Source organism: Centruroides sculpturatus, unplaced genomic scaffold, assembly GCF_000671375.1.
Source record: "Centruroides sculpturatus isolate CEXI.00-Female unplaced genomic scaffold, Cexi_2.0 scaffold1416, whole genome shotgun sequence".
Classification (NCBI taxonomy): domain Eukaryota; kingdom Metazoa; phylum Arthropoda; class Arachnida; order Scorpiones; family Buthidae; genus Centruroides; species Centruroides sculpturatus.
The window spans coordinates 149,319-170,642 of record NW_019385551.1 but is presented as its reverse complement, the minus strand read 5'-3'; the positions used below and the strand labels follow the sequence as shown (position 1 = coordinate 170,642).

The window sequence follows — 21,324 nt, the reverse complement described above, 5'->3', positions numbered from 1 at the left end:
AGGCCCTGTACACACTAGGCGTTTTTCAACGCGCGTTTTAAAGAACCAAGAGTTCTATGTAGCCGTACACACTCAAACGCCAAGCGCGCGTTAAATGCGCGTTTATAGATTTTTGTTAAAACGCGCGTTTTGCGGGCACTTTACGGGCGCTTTGAGATATATGTGCTGCCTTATAGCGACGATGGAGGAGCACACACAATCAATTACTTTCTCGTCCATTTCCAAACTGAGCCAGTGCTAAACGCCGAACTAACGCTCGTCGAACGCCGAGCTAACGCACGTTAGCTCGGCGTTAAACGCGCGTTGAAAAACGCCTAGTGTAAAAGCATGGAAAACAAAAATCTTGAATGTGTTGGACTGGAGGAGCAATTTGTTAAATGGGAAGTTTGTCAGAAATGGTGTCGCATGTTACCATATTTTCGTGAATTGATCAGCATGTTGATCTGCTCGGGGAGACCATGAAATCAGATATTTATGTGTGGTAAAAACCAGCGTACCGGTTTAAGTCAGGTTGTATCGGGATAAATTCTCCAACATAGAAAAATTGGGTGGTCTATGCTATACTGCTAGAGAATCTTGCAACAGGAACAAATACTAAGTACATTGGGGATGTTTGCTAGCCACCTAGCAGAATACCAAAATGATATAGTGAAGGGAAGGCACAACACAGAGCTTACAAAAAAAATGCTCGAGCAGGGTTACAATGCTCTATGGACCCAAACAACAATGCTCAAGTGTTGAAAAAACCGAAAACTCATCTTTATATGGGAGTCCCTTCCCACTGCAACCTCGGATGCATGCAACATTCCCACTCTCGATCTGCCAAATTTATGGGTCATGCTGTGTAAGCAGTTAAACAACAATCCCATATGCCGCTACATTACCAACATGAGCCTACATCCATGCATGCGTCACCTTGCAACATATGTCGTATATCGCTTAAACAACTTTGAATATGTTCAAAAATCAGTCGCTTGTTCGTAATGGCTTTACTGAATATTTTAATTTGAAAATATGTGTTTTGTTCTTCTTATCAGAATATTTCTGTTTGTTCTTTAAAATATTTATTCGCCTGCAATGAAGATTATATATTTGTCAAAAGTATTTGCGATAAAAAGTGCTTATAATGCTGAACTTAGTGAACTCTGTCTTACCATAAGCTTCTTGAAGTATACAATAACTTTCAGCAACACTTTTCAAAATAAAGTAATGAATTAAAACTTCCTGCAAATGTTCTTTTTTTGGGACAAAATTTAACATATTTAAGAATAAAAATATCTGTGATGTTAACACTTTCAGAAAATTTGATGTATAGAGTTTTAAAGCTTGTTGTCAATTCAACAAAATGGCATACGCATCAAATCAGATATATGTATATGTCAACATATCTGTAATCCCATTTATTGAACAAAATCTGCATTATTAATTGGTACGCCTGGTATACTATCGAATGGAATTCCATCTTTATCTGTTTTTTTATTATTATAAATATTGTTTTTCTTATTCATTTATGTCTTAAATTTTTATAAAAATAATCTTCTTAAATGATATTCCTATATATTTTAATAGATGATGAGAAATTTATTGTTAGAAGAAGGAGGCATTCTTCAAATTGAAAGTGCTGCTTTGCCTGTTGCTAATTTTTCAAAATTTCAACCTCAATCAGAAGATTTCTTAGATATAACAAATCCAAAGGCTGTGTATCCTTTTTAAATAGAATTTTAATTAATAATTAGTTAAAATAATACAGGGGGTTCCAAAAGTAACTCATTATTTAAATTTTAAAAAGAACATTTCATTTATTTGTTATTGGCAAAGTTGTTACATCATTTTAAAAGGGTAAACATTGCAATTAAATGTGGAATAGAATATCTGACAAATGCCCCTCCACAATCTTTTGACACACATATTCTTTGACAATATTTTCAATTACATTTTCACACAGTTATGGCTCAGTTTCATTGATAACTTTACGAATTTCTGCTTTTAATTTAATTGTTATTATTTTAGTGGCACAAACTTTGAACTTTATAAATCCCCAGATAAAAAAGTCACACAGTGTTAGAGTGCACGATCTTGGTTATTAATTCTAATCACTATTGTGCAAGATGAATCACCCATGAAATTTCTTCTGCAACGTCTCAGTTGTTTTCTGGGTTGTACAATAGGTGACGTCATCCTGCTAGAACCATATGTCATTCAAATCCACGATGTCCAAATGAGACCACAAAAACTCTGATGTCTCATGGTAATGTACACTATTGACGGTAACTGCATTTTTTGCCTCATTTTCAAAGAAAGTGAGCTCCAATCACTGCAATAGTTCAAAATCCACACCAAACTGTTACTCATTGGACGTGCATCAGTTGTTCTTGAACAACACAAGGATTTTCCATGCCCCAAATGTGGCAAGTTTGCTTCTTATTGTATTTATCAAAGTGGAAATGCACCTCATCACTAAAGATGATTTTCTGAGCAAAATTTTCATCTGTTTGCTGATCCTCCAGTACTCAATTAACAAATATCTGGCACATCAAATGGTCGCTTAGTTTCAGTTCCTGAGTCAGTTGAAGCTTGAATGGGTGCAGATGCAGATCTTTTGTCAAAATCTGCTGCATAGTACTTCTTGAAATGTCCGATTCCAGTGACTAACGGCAAATTGACATTTCAGGACACTCGGCTGCACTAATGTTTGCAGTGGCAATGTTTTTAACTGACCAGCTGGTATGAGGATGGCCAGTTCTTTTTTTGTCCATAATCGAACCTGTTTATTCAAATTTTCGAACCAGTCTTTGCACAGTCAACTCATTTGGCATGTTTCTCCAACCAAAAATACCATGTAATTTGCATGTAGTCACAGCAAAACCTCCTCATACCTATAATAAATTTTGATAATCATTATGTGCTCCTCCATTGTATATCACTCAATATTCACTAACTGCAAATACTTCTAGGTTTATATTAATAATGTTTTGTAATTTATCAGAAGATATTAAACTAAAAATTTCATGAGAATTAATTTTAATTTTAAGCTTTAAAACTAAATGAATAATGTTTCAATACTTTTTTTAATAAATATTAATAAATTTGTTGCTACTGCAAAGTATATTTTGTAATATATTATTTAAAATTATTATTATTTCAAGTTGTTTTTTTAACATTTAAGTCTGGAAAATGCATTAAGAAATTTTGCATGTTTAACAACTGGAGATATTATTGCTATTGAATATAACAGCAAGGTATAATATATATTTATTTTCATTTTTATAAATTAAATTTAAAATTACTTAGTATCTAATTAATAATGATACATTTCAGATTTATGAACTGTGTGTTTTAGAAACCCAACCAGGTGAAGCAGTTACAATTATTGAATGTGATATGAAAGTAAGAATTAATCAATATATAATTTGTGATTTAAGCATAATTTTAAATAAAATTGTTGTTTTTTTTATTTAGGTAGAATTTGCAACTGCTGTTGGTTATAAAGAACCAGAACATAAAAATAATATGAATGAGGAAGATATTCAGGTATTTATAATTAAATATATATGTGGTACATTCAAAAATACACAGAAAGTTTTTTATTGACTCTGTATACATTTAGACACAGTTTACTTTCCTTAGCAACACACTTCATCCAGTGGTAATAGTGTTTTTCTTTTTTTTTGAAAATATCCTGGAACCCCTCATTCAAAACCATCTGAAGTACACTTTTAGCAGTGGCAATCACCTCATCTGTGTTGATGACTCTTTGGCCTTTCATACACACACCTGAATGGCCAAAATTGTGTTTTCGTACGGGGAAAGAGGTGGAAATCACAAAGCTCCGTCAGTAACGTGAAATATTATTAGAATAAACATTTTCAGAGGTGTTATGCCTCCATCTTGAGATTTTGAAGTCTTTCAAACATAGAACAATGTATGTGATGATGCCTCTAGTAAATGTTTTTTAATTTCTAAAAATAGAATGTCATGTGTTAGACTGTTTAAAATTTAGCACTTACATGTTATGATTGGTTGGTTAGTACTAATGACATGTTTGTTCTTGTGGTGTAATTTTTTTGTATCTTGTTTAAGGCCCTCCATGCCTGGGTCATTATAGTATTGTCTTTATAGTTGATGACCGTTTCTTCCCTTGCTGCCTTGTAAATTTCGAGTTTTTTCCCATGTGCCATGTTTGTGTTTTGTTACTTGAGTTGTGTAAAAGTTTGTCTTGATCCAATGTGTATGCATGTATTCCTCCAAGGCTAGAGTGAATAAAGCAATGGTATTTCTTTGCTTTTTTATTGATGCCATGTAATCTTGGAGGCATTGATGCTAAGGTCTTATACAGGGACCACTACAAGACCTTTGTTCTTCAGTTTACTATAAACCAAAAATTAAAATTACATTTCTAAAATACATTTTTACATGACTTTTTTTTTAAAAAAATTAAATATACTTACAATTTAAAAAATGTCCAAACATTCGTAACTTTAGCACTAATTTAGTGATTCAAATAATTTAAACAATCCACTCCTTGTAGTTTTACAATAATAACTACTATTGTAAATTATATAAAAAATCATTACAATAATACTTTAATTTTTTAAATTTACATTTTAAAACTATATTACTAAACAGCAGATACATACAAATACTTTTTTCACCCAAGCCAATTTGTTACTATAGACATTTACCAGTATCTCGGTAAAAGCTTGAAATATGGACATTTTAGCAGGGATATTGGATTTTTACCACTCAATATCATTAGATATTACCAGACTTTGGACTTTTACAGTAAAATAAGCATAATCCATAGTGTTGCAGATGTCATTACACTGTCTGCACAGACATTTGTTGTTCTGAAAGTGACCCAAGTTCCTGACTTAGGGTACATGATATGGCTGTATGATCCTGCAAGGCCATGTGGAAAAGATGTCTGTTTTCTCAGGTGTTACTGACCACAAGCTGCTGAGATTCCACATAGTGTTCTGTATGGCCCTTCTGGACCCATCAATTCCATATTGTCATGACAGTCGTGATCATGACCAACATGAGCAGCAATGCTGCTGGGGAACAATAAATTGCAGTCTCCATAGGCCATGCTTCTACCACAATCAAACTCTGACACATACTGGGAGGCATTCCTCCTTTTTACACTAGGCATAACAAAACCTTTACAGAAACAACCAACATGCAAATACAATTTTTGCATGAGAAACCAGCTTTACAATCTTCCCTTTTATACAGACTGTAGGTAGCCTTACTCCTACCTGCTTTGCAAGCATGCATTGAAATGATAATCATTTGCATATCTCAGCATGTTGTACCTTTCATGCAAGTTTTGCATTTGTTGCATGCCACCTTCATGGTATAGCAATTTTAATGACCAGAAGTGTATTTAAATATCATTATATGAAGTCTAAAACTTTGGCATGCATAACCATGTTAAAAACTAAGTATACTTACTATATGGCATGTGGGCCCATAAAGGTTCACCGCCTCTGCTATATACTTTCTTTGGTAAGATACTAGTCCATAACATACAAACCATTTGCCAAAAACCAGTCCCAAGTTGATTTTGCATTATGATTGGGTGCTTTATCTTGTCAAAATTGGAAAAACTTCCCTCCAGTTTTATCTGAAAATGACATTAGGTGCATATCTCATATCTAGTACTTGCTGATATTCTGCAGTATTGATACAATTAGAGATAAAAGCTAGATTTGTCATATCACACCATCCAATTGCACATCACACCATAACACTTCCATCACTTTGCTCTGTTGAGTAAATTAATTCATTTTTCCTAATATCATGCTAATAGATTTTCCAGACATCTGGCTCATTCACATTGAATTTCTTTTCATCACTCTATATAACTTTTTGCTATTTATCAGTCCATGTCATGTGATAAGCATTTGCCCATGCCAAATGCTTTTCTTTATGCTCTTATGTACAGGTAGAATTTGTTTCATTTTCATATTTTGTAGATGATTTCATAACTGTATATTGTTGATTTTGACATGTTTATGACTAGATGAAGTGCAATTTACCTCAGACTCATTGTAGAATTACTAAGTTTTCTGCAAATTACTATTTTTGATGGAAATTCAGTGCAGAGGGTCTTCCAGATGACCTTTTTGTTCTATATTCACCACTAGAATTGATATAATTTGCCACAACCTGATCAGAACAATTTTCCTTTTTCCCATGATGAAACCTTTAATTTATCTTGTATTCTAGAACTATATTTTAAAGAATTTCACCCCTAATTTACTACTGTCCTGTATAGGGACATCCCAATACCATAGAAGCATTGATATTGGTATTGTGAGTAGTTTTAAAGTATTAATTAATATGGTATTGATTCTAAACTGTTGATACCAGACAGTATCATCTTTGGTTATGAAAACTGGAAATCTGACCAGCTGTCACTGTTCAGTTTGTGGCTTGATTTTGAAACATTTTGTGTAATTGAAACTTTTAATTTTAATATAAATAACATGCTTTATTCTAGTTAGTTATTATTAACAAATTATTAAAACTGATTTCTAATATAAACTGAATGTTACCAATACTGTATTAGTTTATTTGAGATTTTAATATATTTTCAAGTTATTTATAAATAGTGCATATATTTATAATTAATCTGAACTTTTAGCATACTATATATAGATTTTGAAAATGAAATTTGGTGTAATAAATTTATTGTTTTTTTGGTCATTAATATTTACTGTATAATAAATTTAACTTAACCAAACACAGTGTAAGATTTTGCTTCAGTTTTGGCTGAAACTGACTTTAAAACCCAAATTCAATTTTAGTTTTGAATTTGGCTGCAAAATCCAATTTCAGTCAGATCTTACCTGTCTGTGATAAATGTAACAATACCAGATTTGATACCCCAGGAAAGTATTGATCTGGTATTGGTATCAAACTAAAAGTATTGAATACAAAACATACTTAGTATTGAAGGAAAGTATCAATACAGTATCAGTATTGGCACATTACTAGTCCTGTATTTTATACCATACTGTGTGTTATTTTGCATTTTAATTGCAATTTAATTTCTGAAGCAGAGATGCCTCTCTGTTTGGAACATGTATATCCTATATATACAGTAGAACCTCGATTATCTGGACTAATTGGGGATGAAGGTAGTCCGGATAAGGAAAAATTCAGATAATCGAAACAAATACTTTAATTTGTCTTTTAATGATAATACAACACGTTTTCTTTTTGATGACATATCGGTAATATTAAAAGTAAATACTGTATTTAAATCGTGATCAAATTTTCAAGAAACAAACGTTCGTATTGAATTTGGACTACTACTGACCAACGCTAACAGACTACCTATTGTTTAAAAGGCCCTCTGGTGGCGCAAGAAGACGGATTTTATAAAATAAAAAGCAGTTGAAACTGATTTTTATGAATAAAAATTTGACAAACTATTTATTGTTTTATGATGAGTAAAATTTTTTTGTTGCATTCGCGGCCTTTAATTAATGCATAAACCTTTGAGGCCCTTTGGACCATGAGGCATAGGCGGTGGCCCACGTCGTCCATGCCTTACACAGCCCTTGGTCATAGAAATGATGTAATTTGAATATAAATAATTTATAAATACGTATGCCAAGTTATATTTTTATTACGACGTAAAATATATTTAAGAGTTTATGACCACTGTGCTGGGTGAGATGCTGTTGAAACAAAAAAGTTATACATTCCATCACGTACATAAACAGTGTTGTAATTCGCCAAGTACAAATCAGCAAATTCATAAAATTTTTGCTTATTTTGAACAATCCGGATAATCGAAAATCTGGATAATAGAGGTCTGGATAATCGAGGTTCTACTGTATTTTTATTTTATTAATGCTGTATGAGTTTTAACAATGCATTTTGATAAAATTATTATATGATATCATAATAAGTTCTCTTCTGTTGTTTTGCAAACAGATATGAAGGGGCAGAAATGACTGTTCATGGGGCAAATGTACAGGAAATTGGGAGCCAGTTAGAAAAATTGGACCAAGGGGTGATTGATTACATGTTAATTATGAAGCTCTATATTCATTCAGTAGTGACATTAAAATACTTTGTCTGCATTGGAATCAGTTTTACAATGTGCTTCTTATTCCTTTATTAATGTCATTATTTCAAAGTGGATCCATTATTTTGGAACATACTGTGTTTGCAAAATTGCATGCTTAGTGGTTGTGCAGTTGCTTTAAACTTATGACTGGTCGTTGGCCTGTAGAGTTTACATGGCAAATTTTGACCTTGAATATCTTAGCCCTTAGATGGAATTTTGAAATTCCACTTGGTCACAACATTGGCTCATGCCTAGTTGTACATTTTTTCAAAAAATCATGTTCAATGGTCATGTGATTGCTTTGACCTTCGATCACAGACAAAACAGCTTATGACTTATGAAGAGCTCTGCTTACATTCCGCTCAAGAAATCTATATTGTTTCTCTCTTTAACATTACTTTTCTAAAGTACTCAAGTATATATTAAAATTATATATGCAGTTTAAATGTTTTATATGTTAGATACATTTTATAATGTGATCTTATTTTATTAATCATTAGATATAACAAAAATTTGAAAAACAGAATCTTGACCATTTCATATTAAATGCTAATTTGATTGTAAGGTTTATAAGTATTTCTTTACATGGGATGTACACTATTGAAATATCTTTTAAGTTACAAATTTTTTAAATATCAGATCAAAAATATTATAGTCAGACCTCTATATTGGACTACAATATTTATGCTCTGATATTTGTATGGATTCAATCAAATGTGAATCAAAAATATTTGAAAAAAAATGCAGAAAGTTTCAAAAAGCAACACTGTAACTAGCTTGTACTTAAAATATTTCATGTTTTATTTTATGTAATTTTCTTTCAGGTCATTAAAACAAAGCAATCTGTAAATATTGAAAGAAAGAAAATGTTATGTTGTTGCTGATTTATACTATTTACTTAGACAAGATGTTTCTAAGGCCTAGGCCTAAGATAAGTCTGTACTGAACATGTACAGTTTTTTTGGTCACTTGCGACATTGTATCGTTTACAGACAACTATTTTCATATAATGCTTAATAGTGTAAATGCTAAATAATCTAAAAATAGTTTCAAGGATACAGGAGGATGTTTGTAGGTTATATGCAAATACTGCACCATTTTAAGTACTTGAGCCTTTATTGATTTTGGTATCTGTAGTTCCAGGAACTAATCCCTTGTAGTTACTGAGGAATGAGTGTATATCAGTATATTCGCCTTAGATTTAACTTGTTTGAAAGGAAATTATTTAGATGTTAGCTGACAGCTTTATTAAAGTAATAACCATAGAAGTATGAAAACTAATTATTAACAGTTATTCACAATGATAAATGCAATCATAAATACCCAGCCCAATGGCCTGAGCTAATAATAATTTTGGTAAAAATATACTGGTTCTGTCAAGTACTCATTTCGTAAATTGCAGAATTGCTAAAATTGAATGTTTTGTTACTTATACATTATACAATACATTTGTCAATCAGGAAAATTATATGAGTTTGAGCAGATAAACAATAAACAAATTGTTTTTATTAATATAGAATATATCATTTAATAAATTTGTGTGTCCAATTAAAACACAACACTCAGATTTTCATTTTTTTTATGATGATAATTTGAATATATAATTTAATTAATAATAATTACATAATTATTATGTAATTATTAAATGTATGTTTAATGAAAACAAATGAAAAAAACAGGATGGTAATAAACTACACTCTTAACTGAAATGGTGTGTGAAAGTTGATTGAGACATATGAAGAAACAATGTTTCAGGTGTAAAAGTAATTTTAGTTTTAAAAAGAATAAATTTTTCCATTTTAAATGTATACTTATTTGACTTTATTTTAAGATTAAATGTAGTAAATTATGCAATGTTCATTTGTATAAACATTTTAAATTAGTTTGACTATCAGTATATGGGCAACATATACATTCTCCTACATACATATACATATAAATCTCAATCTTATTGATAGTTGTGATTTATACAAAATAATATGATGGATTTGTCAATATTATGAAAACATGTTACATCATAACATGTCCCTTACTGTATGTAATTTACAACTTTGGAGCATAATCTAACTTTGCCAAAATTTTGAAATTATTCCACTATGAAGAAAGATTGAAAAATTTCTGGAATCATTGCTAGGGGGTGTTTTGTTTGGAAATATTTTTCTATGCTGCATTAGCAAATATTTCATATGTATTGACTCCAAATTTCACATTGATCTGGCCAATAGTTAGATTTTTACAAGCTTTGAAAGTGAATTACCCCCTGTGCCTGTTCGTACATGGAGAAAAGTGAAATTTGAGCTGTTATCAGATTTTTCCATTTGGAGGGAAAAACTGCAACAGAAATCAAATCCAGCTTGGACAATGAGTTCTTGGCAATTTATTGTCTTCATTTTCCTCAGTAAGTTTTTGGGTTTTGGAATTCAAACATGGCTGCACACACACAAGTGATGAATCATGTTCGGGACATCCAAAAACTTACCATTCCAGAAATTGTGAATAAAGTCCATGACATGGTGTTAGAAGATTTGCTTTATCAAAGTGTATGAAATTGAGGAAGCTATGGCATTTCCTATGAACGAGTAGTACATATTTTGCATAACCTATTGGGTTTAAAGAAGTTGTCTGCAAGATGGGTGTCACATTTACTCAGTCTGGAGCAAAAATGCATTCAAGTCAGACTTTCTGCCGAGAGTTTGGAATTTTTTGTGAGGATTTAAGCTCTTTTGTGAGTTTTAAAACTTAACACAAATTTTTTATTCATCATTGTTTCTTTTCTTCCTCCAGTTTTCCCTTTCTTGGAGGTCGAAATTAGACCTTTTGACCCATCAATGTTCTGTGTCACATCGGAAGGTGACCTTTTAAGCTTTCAAAGACATTCAGGACGACAGATAAAGTTCTCCCCTCACAACAGGGGGATTATTTCCATCTTTGTTTCAATGTACAAATAACTAGCCAATTAACAAGAACCTCAACTTGTTATGCAATAGAGGGCAACAAAAGGGTCACTGACAAGGGTAGACCAATTGAACAATCATCACTCAGGTTGCACCACATACTCTGACCTTAGTCACCTTTGGCAATTAATTCAGTGTATTTGACAGCTGTTGTCAAATTTATAATGGGAAAGTGTCATAATAACGGATAGAAAAAAGTAATAAATTTAAAGAAAAGTTTGATTCCTGACAAGTAATATAAACAAACCCCTGACATAAGTTGAACTTACATGGGATTGCATCAGACTTAGTATTAGTCACCCCTCCAGGACGTGTATAAAAAGGGCTTGGACACAGTCCTCCGGGCGGATGTCAACTGCGGACCTCAACTGACCCATACCACCACTATGTCCCTCGCCACCTTGCCATAATCTCCAATGGTCAACTCCGCCAATCCAGGAATGTTTTTACCAACAACCCATACTACAAGATTGGGAACGTAGAGGTATTATTAAGCAAATTTATTTGTATACAATCTCTGAGAGGTCTATCTCTCGGGTCTCTCTCTTAGTTATAAGATAGATTAAGAATAGTTAACTTGGAGAATACTGGATGGAAAGGGTCCGGAACTTAGACAAGAATAGATTAATCATTGTTGCGACCTAGAATTTTTGATTATTCCCATTTTTGTAGCCATTTGCATTGTATAATTTTAGCATTTATTAAATGTGTTATTCTTGTTCAACCTGTGTATTTATTTGGGAACCTGTCAACTTACTCATCGATCTCCCCACTCACTTTTAGCCCCCTAAAGCCGTCACTTGACAACAAAGCTGATAAGTGGGTTCAAGCTTGACGCTCTACCCCTCCGTTCACATGTTTAAGAGAAATCAAACAGATTTCAAGTGATGATTTATGACAATGGATTCACAATTACATACCAGAAACAAAACTTCAATCAAAACAGTGGATTGGAGAGGGTGGTCAGATTCCAAAGAAGGCAAAGACCATTTATTCAGTTGGCAAGATGACATAGTTTTTCCTTTTTCAATACTATGTAAATGGCCAAGATAATCAATTAACAAAATTCCTTTGGTGTCTCAAGAAACCAACAATACTTTGGACAAGTTCAAAGCAACAATCCTGGAAAAATGCCTGAATAGGATCAAGAAAAGTGCTGTTTCACCACAACAATGTGCCCGCTCATTCAAGTGCAGTCATTCGTCAAAAACAGGCAGAAATTAAGTTTGAAATTCTCCTACATTCCCCCCATATTCACCAGATTTAGTTCCCTCAGACTTCTACCTGTTTCCAAAACTCAAGACATTCTTAGCTGGAAAGAGATATTTGAAGAGGTTATTGAGTCTAAATAGCTATTCTGTGGGTCTTGGAGAAAATCACTTCCAGGAGGGAATTGAAAAGCTGAAAAAACATTAGATCAAGTATGTTAAGATTTGAGAGGATTATGTTGAGAAATAAAGCAGAATGAAAATGAAATAAATGATTTCCAAGTTGTCATTCCAAAAACTTTTCAATTCATCCTCACATGATTTAATTTCATTTTGAACTGAATATAGCACATAGATTTTTAATAATTGTCACTCTGGCTATTTGAGTTCGAATTTCATCATTCTTGTAAATTATTTTCCTGTTGGTTAAATTCTATTCTTTCTGCTTGTTATCCAGTAAAAGACCAGTTCAGCTCACTTGCAGACAAATTTTTATCCCAAAGTGATGTCACAATGGTAAGTGCATGCCATTATTGCTTGCCATTGCTGAAGTGAGAATTCTGTTGTATGAGAATCAGACTAGATTTAGACAATTTTATTTCACATAGTATCGGTATATCTAATTTTAAACTATTTATTCATGACTTACTAATTTATTTAATTTGAGTTTTAAGAATAGTGTTATGAAGTGATCGGTAGTAATTATTTATGTGATATATATTTTGTTAATGAAATAACTGAATTATATATCTTTTCTTTTTTTTCAAAATTAATGCATATTGCAAATAATTAATGATAACATAGATAAGGTTCATGTAATAATAAAAATTTAAATAATGTAAGAATAAAAGTTTTTTTTCATATATATATTTCTATTTTCAGTCTCTTCCTGCTCCCGAAGAAGTTCATTCTGATAGTTTTATTGTAAGTACAAATAAATGTTCTGATGTGTTAGTAAAATTACTATTATAAAGAATTTGCTTAACTTGAAAACAAGCATTTTATTCAATTGATTAAAATATTCTATTTTATAGTTATATTCTATTAAAATTTAAATTTCTGTAAACATTTCTTTATTAATAATCTTTAAGAAGTACTTACAACTGTATGTTTTAAACAACATAAAGTAGGTTAATTCAGAACAGAGCCAGATCTGTACACCAGGGACTCTCAAAGTATAGTCAAAACATGGCTATCGAGTCAATTCTGTTCAATTTATAAAGATCATTTATTGAGTGAAAAGTTCCAAAATATCATTATTCATTGTGGATAATATGAGGGTGAGTTGAAAAGTAAGTTGCACTTGTACCAAAAATAAAGTATGAAACGTACGTGTCAAAACTTTTTATTTGTGTGAATGTAGGTGCAATCCAAGTGCTACTTTTCAACATAAGTGTTTAAATAAACTTGGTGATTATCATAGTGTGGCATGAGTATTTTTATTCCTTCTTGGAAGTATTTCTGTCCAACATGAGATAACCATTTTTGTGTCACATTTGTGATGTCTTCATCAGTCATATTGGCGATTCAAAAGGTCTTTTCTCATGGGGCCAAACACATGGAAATCACAAGGCACAAGGTCTGGACTGTAGAAAGGATGTTCCCATTTGAATTTTTCCAGTAGAGTCTTCATGATGCTATCTGAAAGGTGTGTGTCATGCAAAAGTTTTCTCATCAAGTTTTCCCTCAATTGGTGTTGAATTTCAGGCAGATTACATCTTTTTGTCCATAAGAAATGAATTTCTGCACAAACTTCCAAGAAGAATCACCTCTTCTGTTCCTAACAACTACGTGACATCTTTTATGTCTGAAAATTGATTAATCTCTATAGCTAAGCTGATAAATCTGCTACACCTTGTAGCCAGAAGTATTACCAATGTTGCTACCAGATTTCATCTAAATATTGTTTGTCAACAAAAAGTTCTTGCCAATTGCAACTTACTTTTTGACTCTCCCTCATAAAATACTAAATGCAAAGGAATATGGATGCTATTGCAACTATTATAAAATATAAGATGTCTCTCCTTTTCATGATTTTTATAGAGCTATTAAATAATAATAATATTTTTGTAGCATCAATATCAATGAGGCAGAGCATTAGTGAAGTCTTTTCTATGTGGCTTACAGAATTGTGTTTGATCAATTTTGCTAAAACTGCCATTTTCCAAAAATATAATGAGGGTCCATTTAAATGTAAAAAAATAGGAGTCCATGACTTTGACAAATGTCTGCTCTCTGATGCAATAGAGTGCACCTAATGAAATTTAGGTCTAGGGGTCAAGAATTGTGCGCACAAAAATTGAACAAAACAACTGATGGCGATCAGATTGTCTCTCAGTGTTGGCAAGTGCAAGGATCGCCTTTCCCATGGTTGACAGGTAAAAGAATTGCCTCTCTTGTGGTAGCAAGTGCAAAGTTCACCTGTCTGCATCTGTCAGGCAAGAATTGCCTCTTCTGTTCCTAACAAGTGCAGGGATTGCTTCTTTCTTTCTGGTTCTGTCTCAATTCTATCATGATACGACAAAGTCATGTGATGTCCTAGTCTTATTTTACCCTTACTAGCCGACTCATTTGATAAATGGCTTCACACCATTTGAAATAAGACCAGCCATATAATCTAGATAGCTTTTCTTATATTTATTTATAAATGTGACAAAACAGCATAGTATCTTGTATCAAGATCACTTCAATATCTAAGAACAAAAAATTAAGTGCTTAATAAAAATCAAATGTAAAAAAAGTTAAATCCATTATTTTTAAAGAATGCTACATTAGAATTAGTGATGTGCCGGATATCCGTATCCGTATCCGCGGATATCCGAGGGAAAAAAAAATCCGTATCCGTATCCGTAACTTTTTAGCGGATCTTTAACGGATCTTTTATCTTAATGAATTTCATTACTTATATGAAATTTTAAAGATAGGTAGCAATAGCACATTCGTCATTTACTATCGTAAAATATTTCCATATTACACTACTAAATTTTTTTGTCGGCATTGTTTTTATTTTAATTTAACTCAACACTCTCCAAAAACACAAACGTAATCTACGCTATCCCGTGTCACACTAGCCACAAACCAGTGTTTCCCAACGTGGGGCCCACGCCCCACAGGGAGCAATTGGATTGCTAAGGAGGGCAATTCGAAAATGGACTTGTNATATTTAAAATATTTTTAACTTTATATACGTTATATATTAATAAAAATACGATATTTCTTATTTTATAGGCATTTAGTGGAAAAGGTAATAGATTAGATGGAAAGAAGAAATGTTCACAGGTACTATCAAATTTAATAAATAAGGCAGTTCCCATAAGGTATAGTCATTTTACTTTGCCCTCTCAAATTATCTAGCACAAAATATTTATCATCAAATTTTATACTTCTAATTTAGAGGGATACCAGATTATAACCATGAACTTGGCACAATTAAATTTATGAGATCAGTCAGACCTGTACAGAATGAGACAGAGGTAATCATATTTACATTTTATATTTTTTGATACATAATTTAGACATTAAATGGATTTTAATGCTTACAGAATAAACCAGCAGATAATTTTGAAGCTTTTTCAGGCAAAGGCAAAAAATTACGTTCAAAACATGAATTCTGAATTTAGAATGAAAAAGTGATACACATCAGTGGTTTAATTGTTACAGCAACAATACATACAAGTAACTGAAGTTGCATGTATCGTTGAGCAGGAGTATGTTAAAATTTTGGAATGTTTATTACTGTAAATATCAGCAATTAAAGTACATTTGAATATAGTAGAAAGTTTCAAATATTTTTTTACTTATTTTCCTACAGAAATGGGAAATTATATAATAACACAATAAGTATTTACAAATGTAATAAAATATTTTTAGTTCTGTGAATAGCAATACCATTATAATATAATAGTATAATCAATTGGAATGAGGAGAACTTTGAGGTAACAACACTTACTGCACAACTGGCACACACATTCCATAGTGTTGTCAAGTCTGACTTTTAGCATTTCCAAACTTGCACAAAAGGTCTGGTTCAAAACTCAAATGAATATCTTGTCAGGATTTTGCCCCGTCACACTTCTAAACAGTTAGTCACGATTATCTATCCAGATTTTGAGTGTCTGCTCCTAACTTTCAGTATGTATAAGACAATAGAAAGTTTCATTCTAGTATTGACTGTAAACAAACAATCTATTGAAATTTTCATTGTGTCCACTTAAACATCAGGAGGCATGGCAGTGACTGACTACATATACAGGAACTAGCTGTTACCCGCGACTTCGTCCGCGGAGGTTTTGCAAGCAAACCCCATTTACATTCAATATTTCAATAACCATAGTAATTGTTAGGTCTATATAACATCTACAGCTGAAGAGAATTGCCGAGAATCAAACGAACTATTTTCAATTTGATCAATTTTCTGGAGTGTTTACAATCGTTCTGTAATCGAACCAATATGCAATAACAAATTTGAATTTAAAAACGGTTTGAATATTTTAAAAATTGAAATAGATAAAAATATTTATAACAATGTCTGAAATGTTATCAATTTAATACACCTAAGTACTCAATGAAGACTAAATGTAGTTGAAAACAAAAAATCGCATCTAAAATAGTACAGTAGAAGCTGTTCTTCCGGTTAAGCCTTAATGCTCTCCCTCACCCCCTGCAGGGGAATTTCTAAAAATCCCTTCTTAGTGTGCGTTTTCATGACGAACCCTGTGTACCAAATTTCTGCTCTTTAGGTCCAGTGGTTTGCTCTGGGCAATGATGAATCAGTGAGTCATTCAGTCAGTCAGTCAGGACAAACAATTATATATGTATAGATTAGAGTTGCTGATTTTCAGAGGTCGATTTCTGTCCCCAAACACCTGAAGTAATTTCGAAGATATCATTCGAAAGAAAATCAATTTTCTTAGGTAGTGTGCAAAATTTCAAGATTTTCTGTAATGCGGTTGTAAAAATATAAGCAATTGAAAAGTGCAAAAATCACCAAAAATGCTGTATTTTTTTTTGACCTATAGACCCAGAAGTTTGGCTAAGTTCATGGGGAGTTTCCTCCATAGAGGTAATTCAGTTTATAAGTATAAAATTAAGCCATAAAAGATAAATTTGAGCTTCTGTAATTTTGAATAACATTTTGAATAAAATTCATTTGTTCCCATGCAATTTTATGCCAATTAAAACTTTTTCTAAATGGCATATCAAAAGCATTGGTTGGTGGCACATTGGTCAGTGATGTGTTCGGTCAGTGTCAACAGAAATGAATATTGAAAGAGTTCAGTTGGCAGTGCATTTGGTCAGCGTGTGTTTAGTTGCCGAGTGCCAATCGAATTGTATGTCATCATTTTACGTCTTGATGTAATGATGCAATTACTAAACAATTTATATCCAAGCAAAAAACATCTGATATGTAAGAGAATTCCACCAAGTAAAAATTTATGACAATTTAAATGACAACAGTCAATTTTTCTTTACCAAAGAAAAATTTTGACTGTCATTTAAATTGTCATAAATTTTTACTTGGTGGAATTCTTTTATATCTCAGAACTCTTCTGGCCCTGAATAGATGGATCCAAACAAAAACATCTAACCTAACTAATGCTTGAAAGGTTAAGTTATGGAGTGCAGCAGACCCAAATATACCAGATATTATGCCACCATGATATACATTCAGCACAACATGCACCACTCAAATTGCTATGAAGCATCCTTTGCAACGTATTAAATTTACAGCGTAAATGTGCTGAAGGAGTTGTGGTTTGCATGGACTGGCACTATCTCCCAAAACTTCTTTCATAAGGCCAAATAGGAGATAATTGCACAGTGACAGATCCAAACTTTAGTTGGAAAATTCTGGATAATCCAGCCTGTGTTGATTGCCTCCATGTGCAAGACACCAGTCAAAAGATTCCTATTCTGAAGACAGTTACATTGCCAAAACAATGGAAGTCAGTATGCGGAGGGGATTACCTACAGAATGAAAACAAATTGAGAATAACAGTTATTACCATTACTGAAATTCCAGACTATGAAATTCCAGAAATGTTATATATAGGGAAGCTGAACTTCCCTATATATAACATTTCAGTTGATTATAATTAAAGAGTAGGTGGTCAACTGCATTTTTGATTTTAAGGGTAGAGATGAGTTTTATGAAAAAAGGTTGCAAATGCTAATAATGAGAGTAAAATTGTCATTAAGTCTGACCCTACTGCAGACACACCTGACCCCCGATTATCTCCTCACCCCCGACCTTTAAAATCACCAAAATTTAATAGTATCAATCCCCCTAATAAACAAACCTACCAGCAAAATTTCAGAAATTTGACATCACAAATCGCCACACTTTCCCTCATATATAAATGGCTGGGAAAGTAAAATTGACACTATCATCTCCTTAATGTACTGTACATATGAAACACATTAGAAAAATCTTATATTTCCTGAAATTCAATGCAATAATTTTATTTCAATTGCAGATGTGGATGTGGAGTAGAAATTATAATACTCATAAGTATCTGATATAATTGTTATGTAACTTCACCATACACTGTGTTGTGCAACAAATGCAGTTTTATTGTACATGTGCAGTTGCATATGTTGTGAAATAGATTGGAAATGTTGCATTGATAAATGGGGCTTTGGTTTGGTGATCATGATGTTGGAAATGATTGGACATCCATAGCCATCACTCACAAACCTTACAGCAACATTTGTACAGCTAAACAAATGCAGGATATTTTGCAAAATTTTCCACACTTGTGTATCTATAGGGTTGGCAACTAAGTGATTGCAGAATTTAAATAAGAAGGAAAATTCAAAATTTTTGCTTAAAAATATAACTTTATTCAATTAGGTATTGTCTATTTTTGTCAATGACCTCTTGCCATCTTTCAGGCAGTGTCATAATTCCATGTTCATAAAACTTCTCATTTTTGCCAGCAAAAAACTGAATTAAATGTGTTTTTACATCATCAGCGTCATTAAAAATTTTACCATTTAAGGAGTTCTGCATGGAATAAAATAAATGGTAATCTGAAGGCGCAAGTTCAGGGCTATATGGCTCCAATAATTTTTGGCGAGTGACCAAAGATGTGTGGGGCTTTGCATTATCATGCTGGAAAACAACACCCTTACAATTTGCCAATTCTGGCCGCTTTTCTTGAACTACATCGCTTAGTTTGGCGAGATGTTGAACTTACACATTTGAATTAATCGTTTGGTTTCTTGGTAAAAGTTCAAAGTACAGAATTCCTATATAATCTCACCAACCTGGCAGCATAATATTTTTTTGGTGAATCTCAGCTTTTGGTGTCATCTGGGCTGGTTCATCTCGCATCACCCATGATCTTTTCCGATTAACGTTGCTATAAACTATCCACTTTTCGTCGCCAGTAATCAGTCGTTTCAGAAATGGATCAATCTCGTTGCATTTCAGAAGTGAATCGCAGTTGCTAATGCATTGCATCAAATGAATTTCCTTAAGCTGATGAGGGACCCATAAATCCAGTTTCTTGACATAGCCAAGCTGTTTTAATTTTTTTTGAATGCATATATGTTATACATTGAGCTTCTGTGCAATCTCACACATTGTGATATGACGATCTGAATCGATAATAGCCTTGATATGGGTTTCGTCAACTTCAACTGGACGGCCAGATCGTTGAGCATTTTTCAGTGAAAAATCATCAGAACGAAATTTGGCAAACCAATTTTGACACTGCCTTTCTTTCAAGGCTTCATTCCCATATACGGCACATAACTTCTTGTGTGCTTGTGATGCGTTCTTGCCTTTTCGGAAATAATACAATAAAATATGTCCAAAATGCACGTCTTGTTCTTTCATTTTTAAATTGGGATAAAAACAAAACTAAATAACTATCGATACAATTTTTTTACTAAATTAAAGGTGCAAACAACAAGAAAACAATATAGGTTAAATGCTTTAAACACGATGACAAAGCAAAAAAATATTGACGAAATCCACAATCACTTAGTTGCCAACCCTATAATTGCTATGATATTTTGAATACATCATTATTACTATGAAAATTTTCCATTCCATGTCCACTACTGCACTAGCAACATCTTCAATTAGAAGACTGACCTGTCAGAGTTGCAAAACTGACAGGTCTTGGTGTTCTAAGGTTACAAGTTGATTTGATGAGCCTAAAGAAAATTCTTAATCAACTATATTAGAGAAGATTTAAATTTTACTTTTGTTATTGGCAATCTTTCAGATTTAGTCACAAAAGTTAACTTATAAAAAGTTGTATTAAACAATACCAAATACACAGGGTATAGACAAACATTGCACTATGCGATATCTGAGAAGAAGAAAAAAAAAAAAGGATGTTAGAAAAAACTTTTTAACAGACAAGATGCAATTAATTGCTACTGGATAAAAAGACAGCATGATACATATCTTGAAGAAATTAAAAATCTCAACTATCATTTGGAATATTCTGCTGATTCACCATGCTTAACCTGCTATAATAAAACTCTGTATAATTTGATAGTTTAACAGTTGAACCTTAATACTAGTAGAATAAAACTGGAAAAACCCTACCCATACAGTAAAAGAGTAGTTTTCATGTGGATAACCAACAGGAAATGTTTTAGGAATTTGACACAGCCTCACATCACCTCTTCAGTTTTAAAAATGCAATTAGAAAATGCTAACTTGGTCATAGCTGTTATGTTTTAACAAGTCATTATAAAAGTATGAAAATCCTTGAACATTGATGCTAAATCTGCCACTGCAATTTTCTCCAAAACAAAAAGAAAATGCAAGAATTAAAAAAGGCCCATGTACTGTACATTCATTCCATGCTTTGATATTTAATGGACACCTTTTTGAATTTTACCTTAAAACCACCAGACAGGTATTATAAAATTGCCCATTTTCTGAATTGACGCTAACAATTATTGTCACAACTGAAATTAGGGAGGGGTCAAAATTCACTATATGCATTTATAAAAAGTAAAAAAAAAAAGCTGGGGTGGTGATTTGTTTAAAATTGTTATTTATACTCAGAATTTAATGTTATCTTGATCTAGGTAAAACAAAATTTCAAAA

At 32.4% G+C, this 21,324-nt stretch overlaps 1 protein-coding gene across 1 annotated transcript; it reads left to right on the top strand.

Moving 5' to 3' along the window:
- Positions 1–1,532: 1,532 nt before the first annotated feature.
- Positions 1,533–16,022, top strand: LOC111640036 (ubiquitin recognition factor in ER-associated degradation protein 1-like). The gene is made up of 8 exons (XM_023386041.1): positions 1,533–1,700; positions 3,167–3,239; positions 3,319–3,387; positions 3,460–3,531; positions 13,131–13,172; positions 15,477–15,565; positions 15,643–15,721; positions 15,791–16,022. Exons 1-8 carry the CDS (start codon positions 1,570–1,572, stop codon positions 15,860–15,862), a joined length of 627 nt encoding a protein of 208 aa, XP_023241809.1. The 5' UTR covers positions 1,533–1,569; the 3' UTR covers positions 15,863–16,022.
- The last annotated feature ends 5,302 nt before the right edge of the window (positions 16,023–21,324 follow it).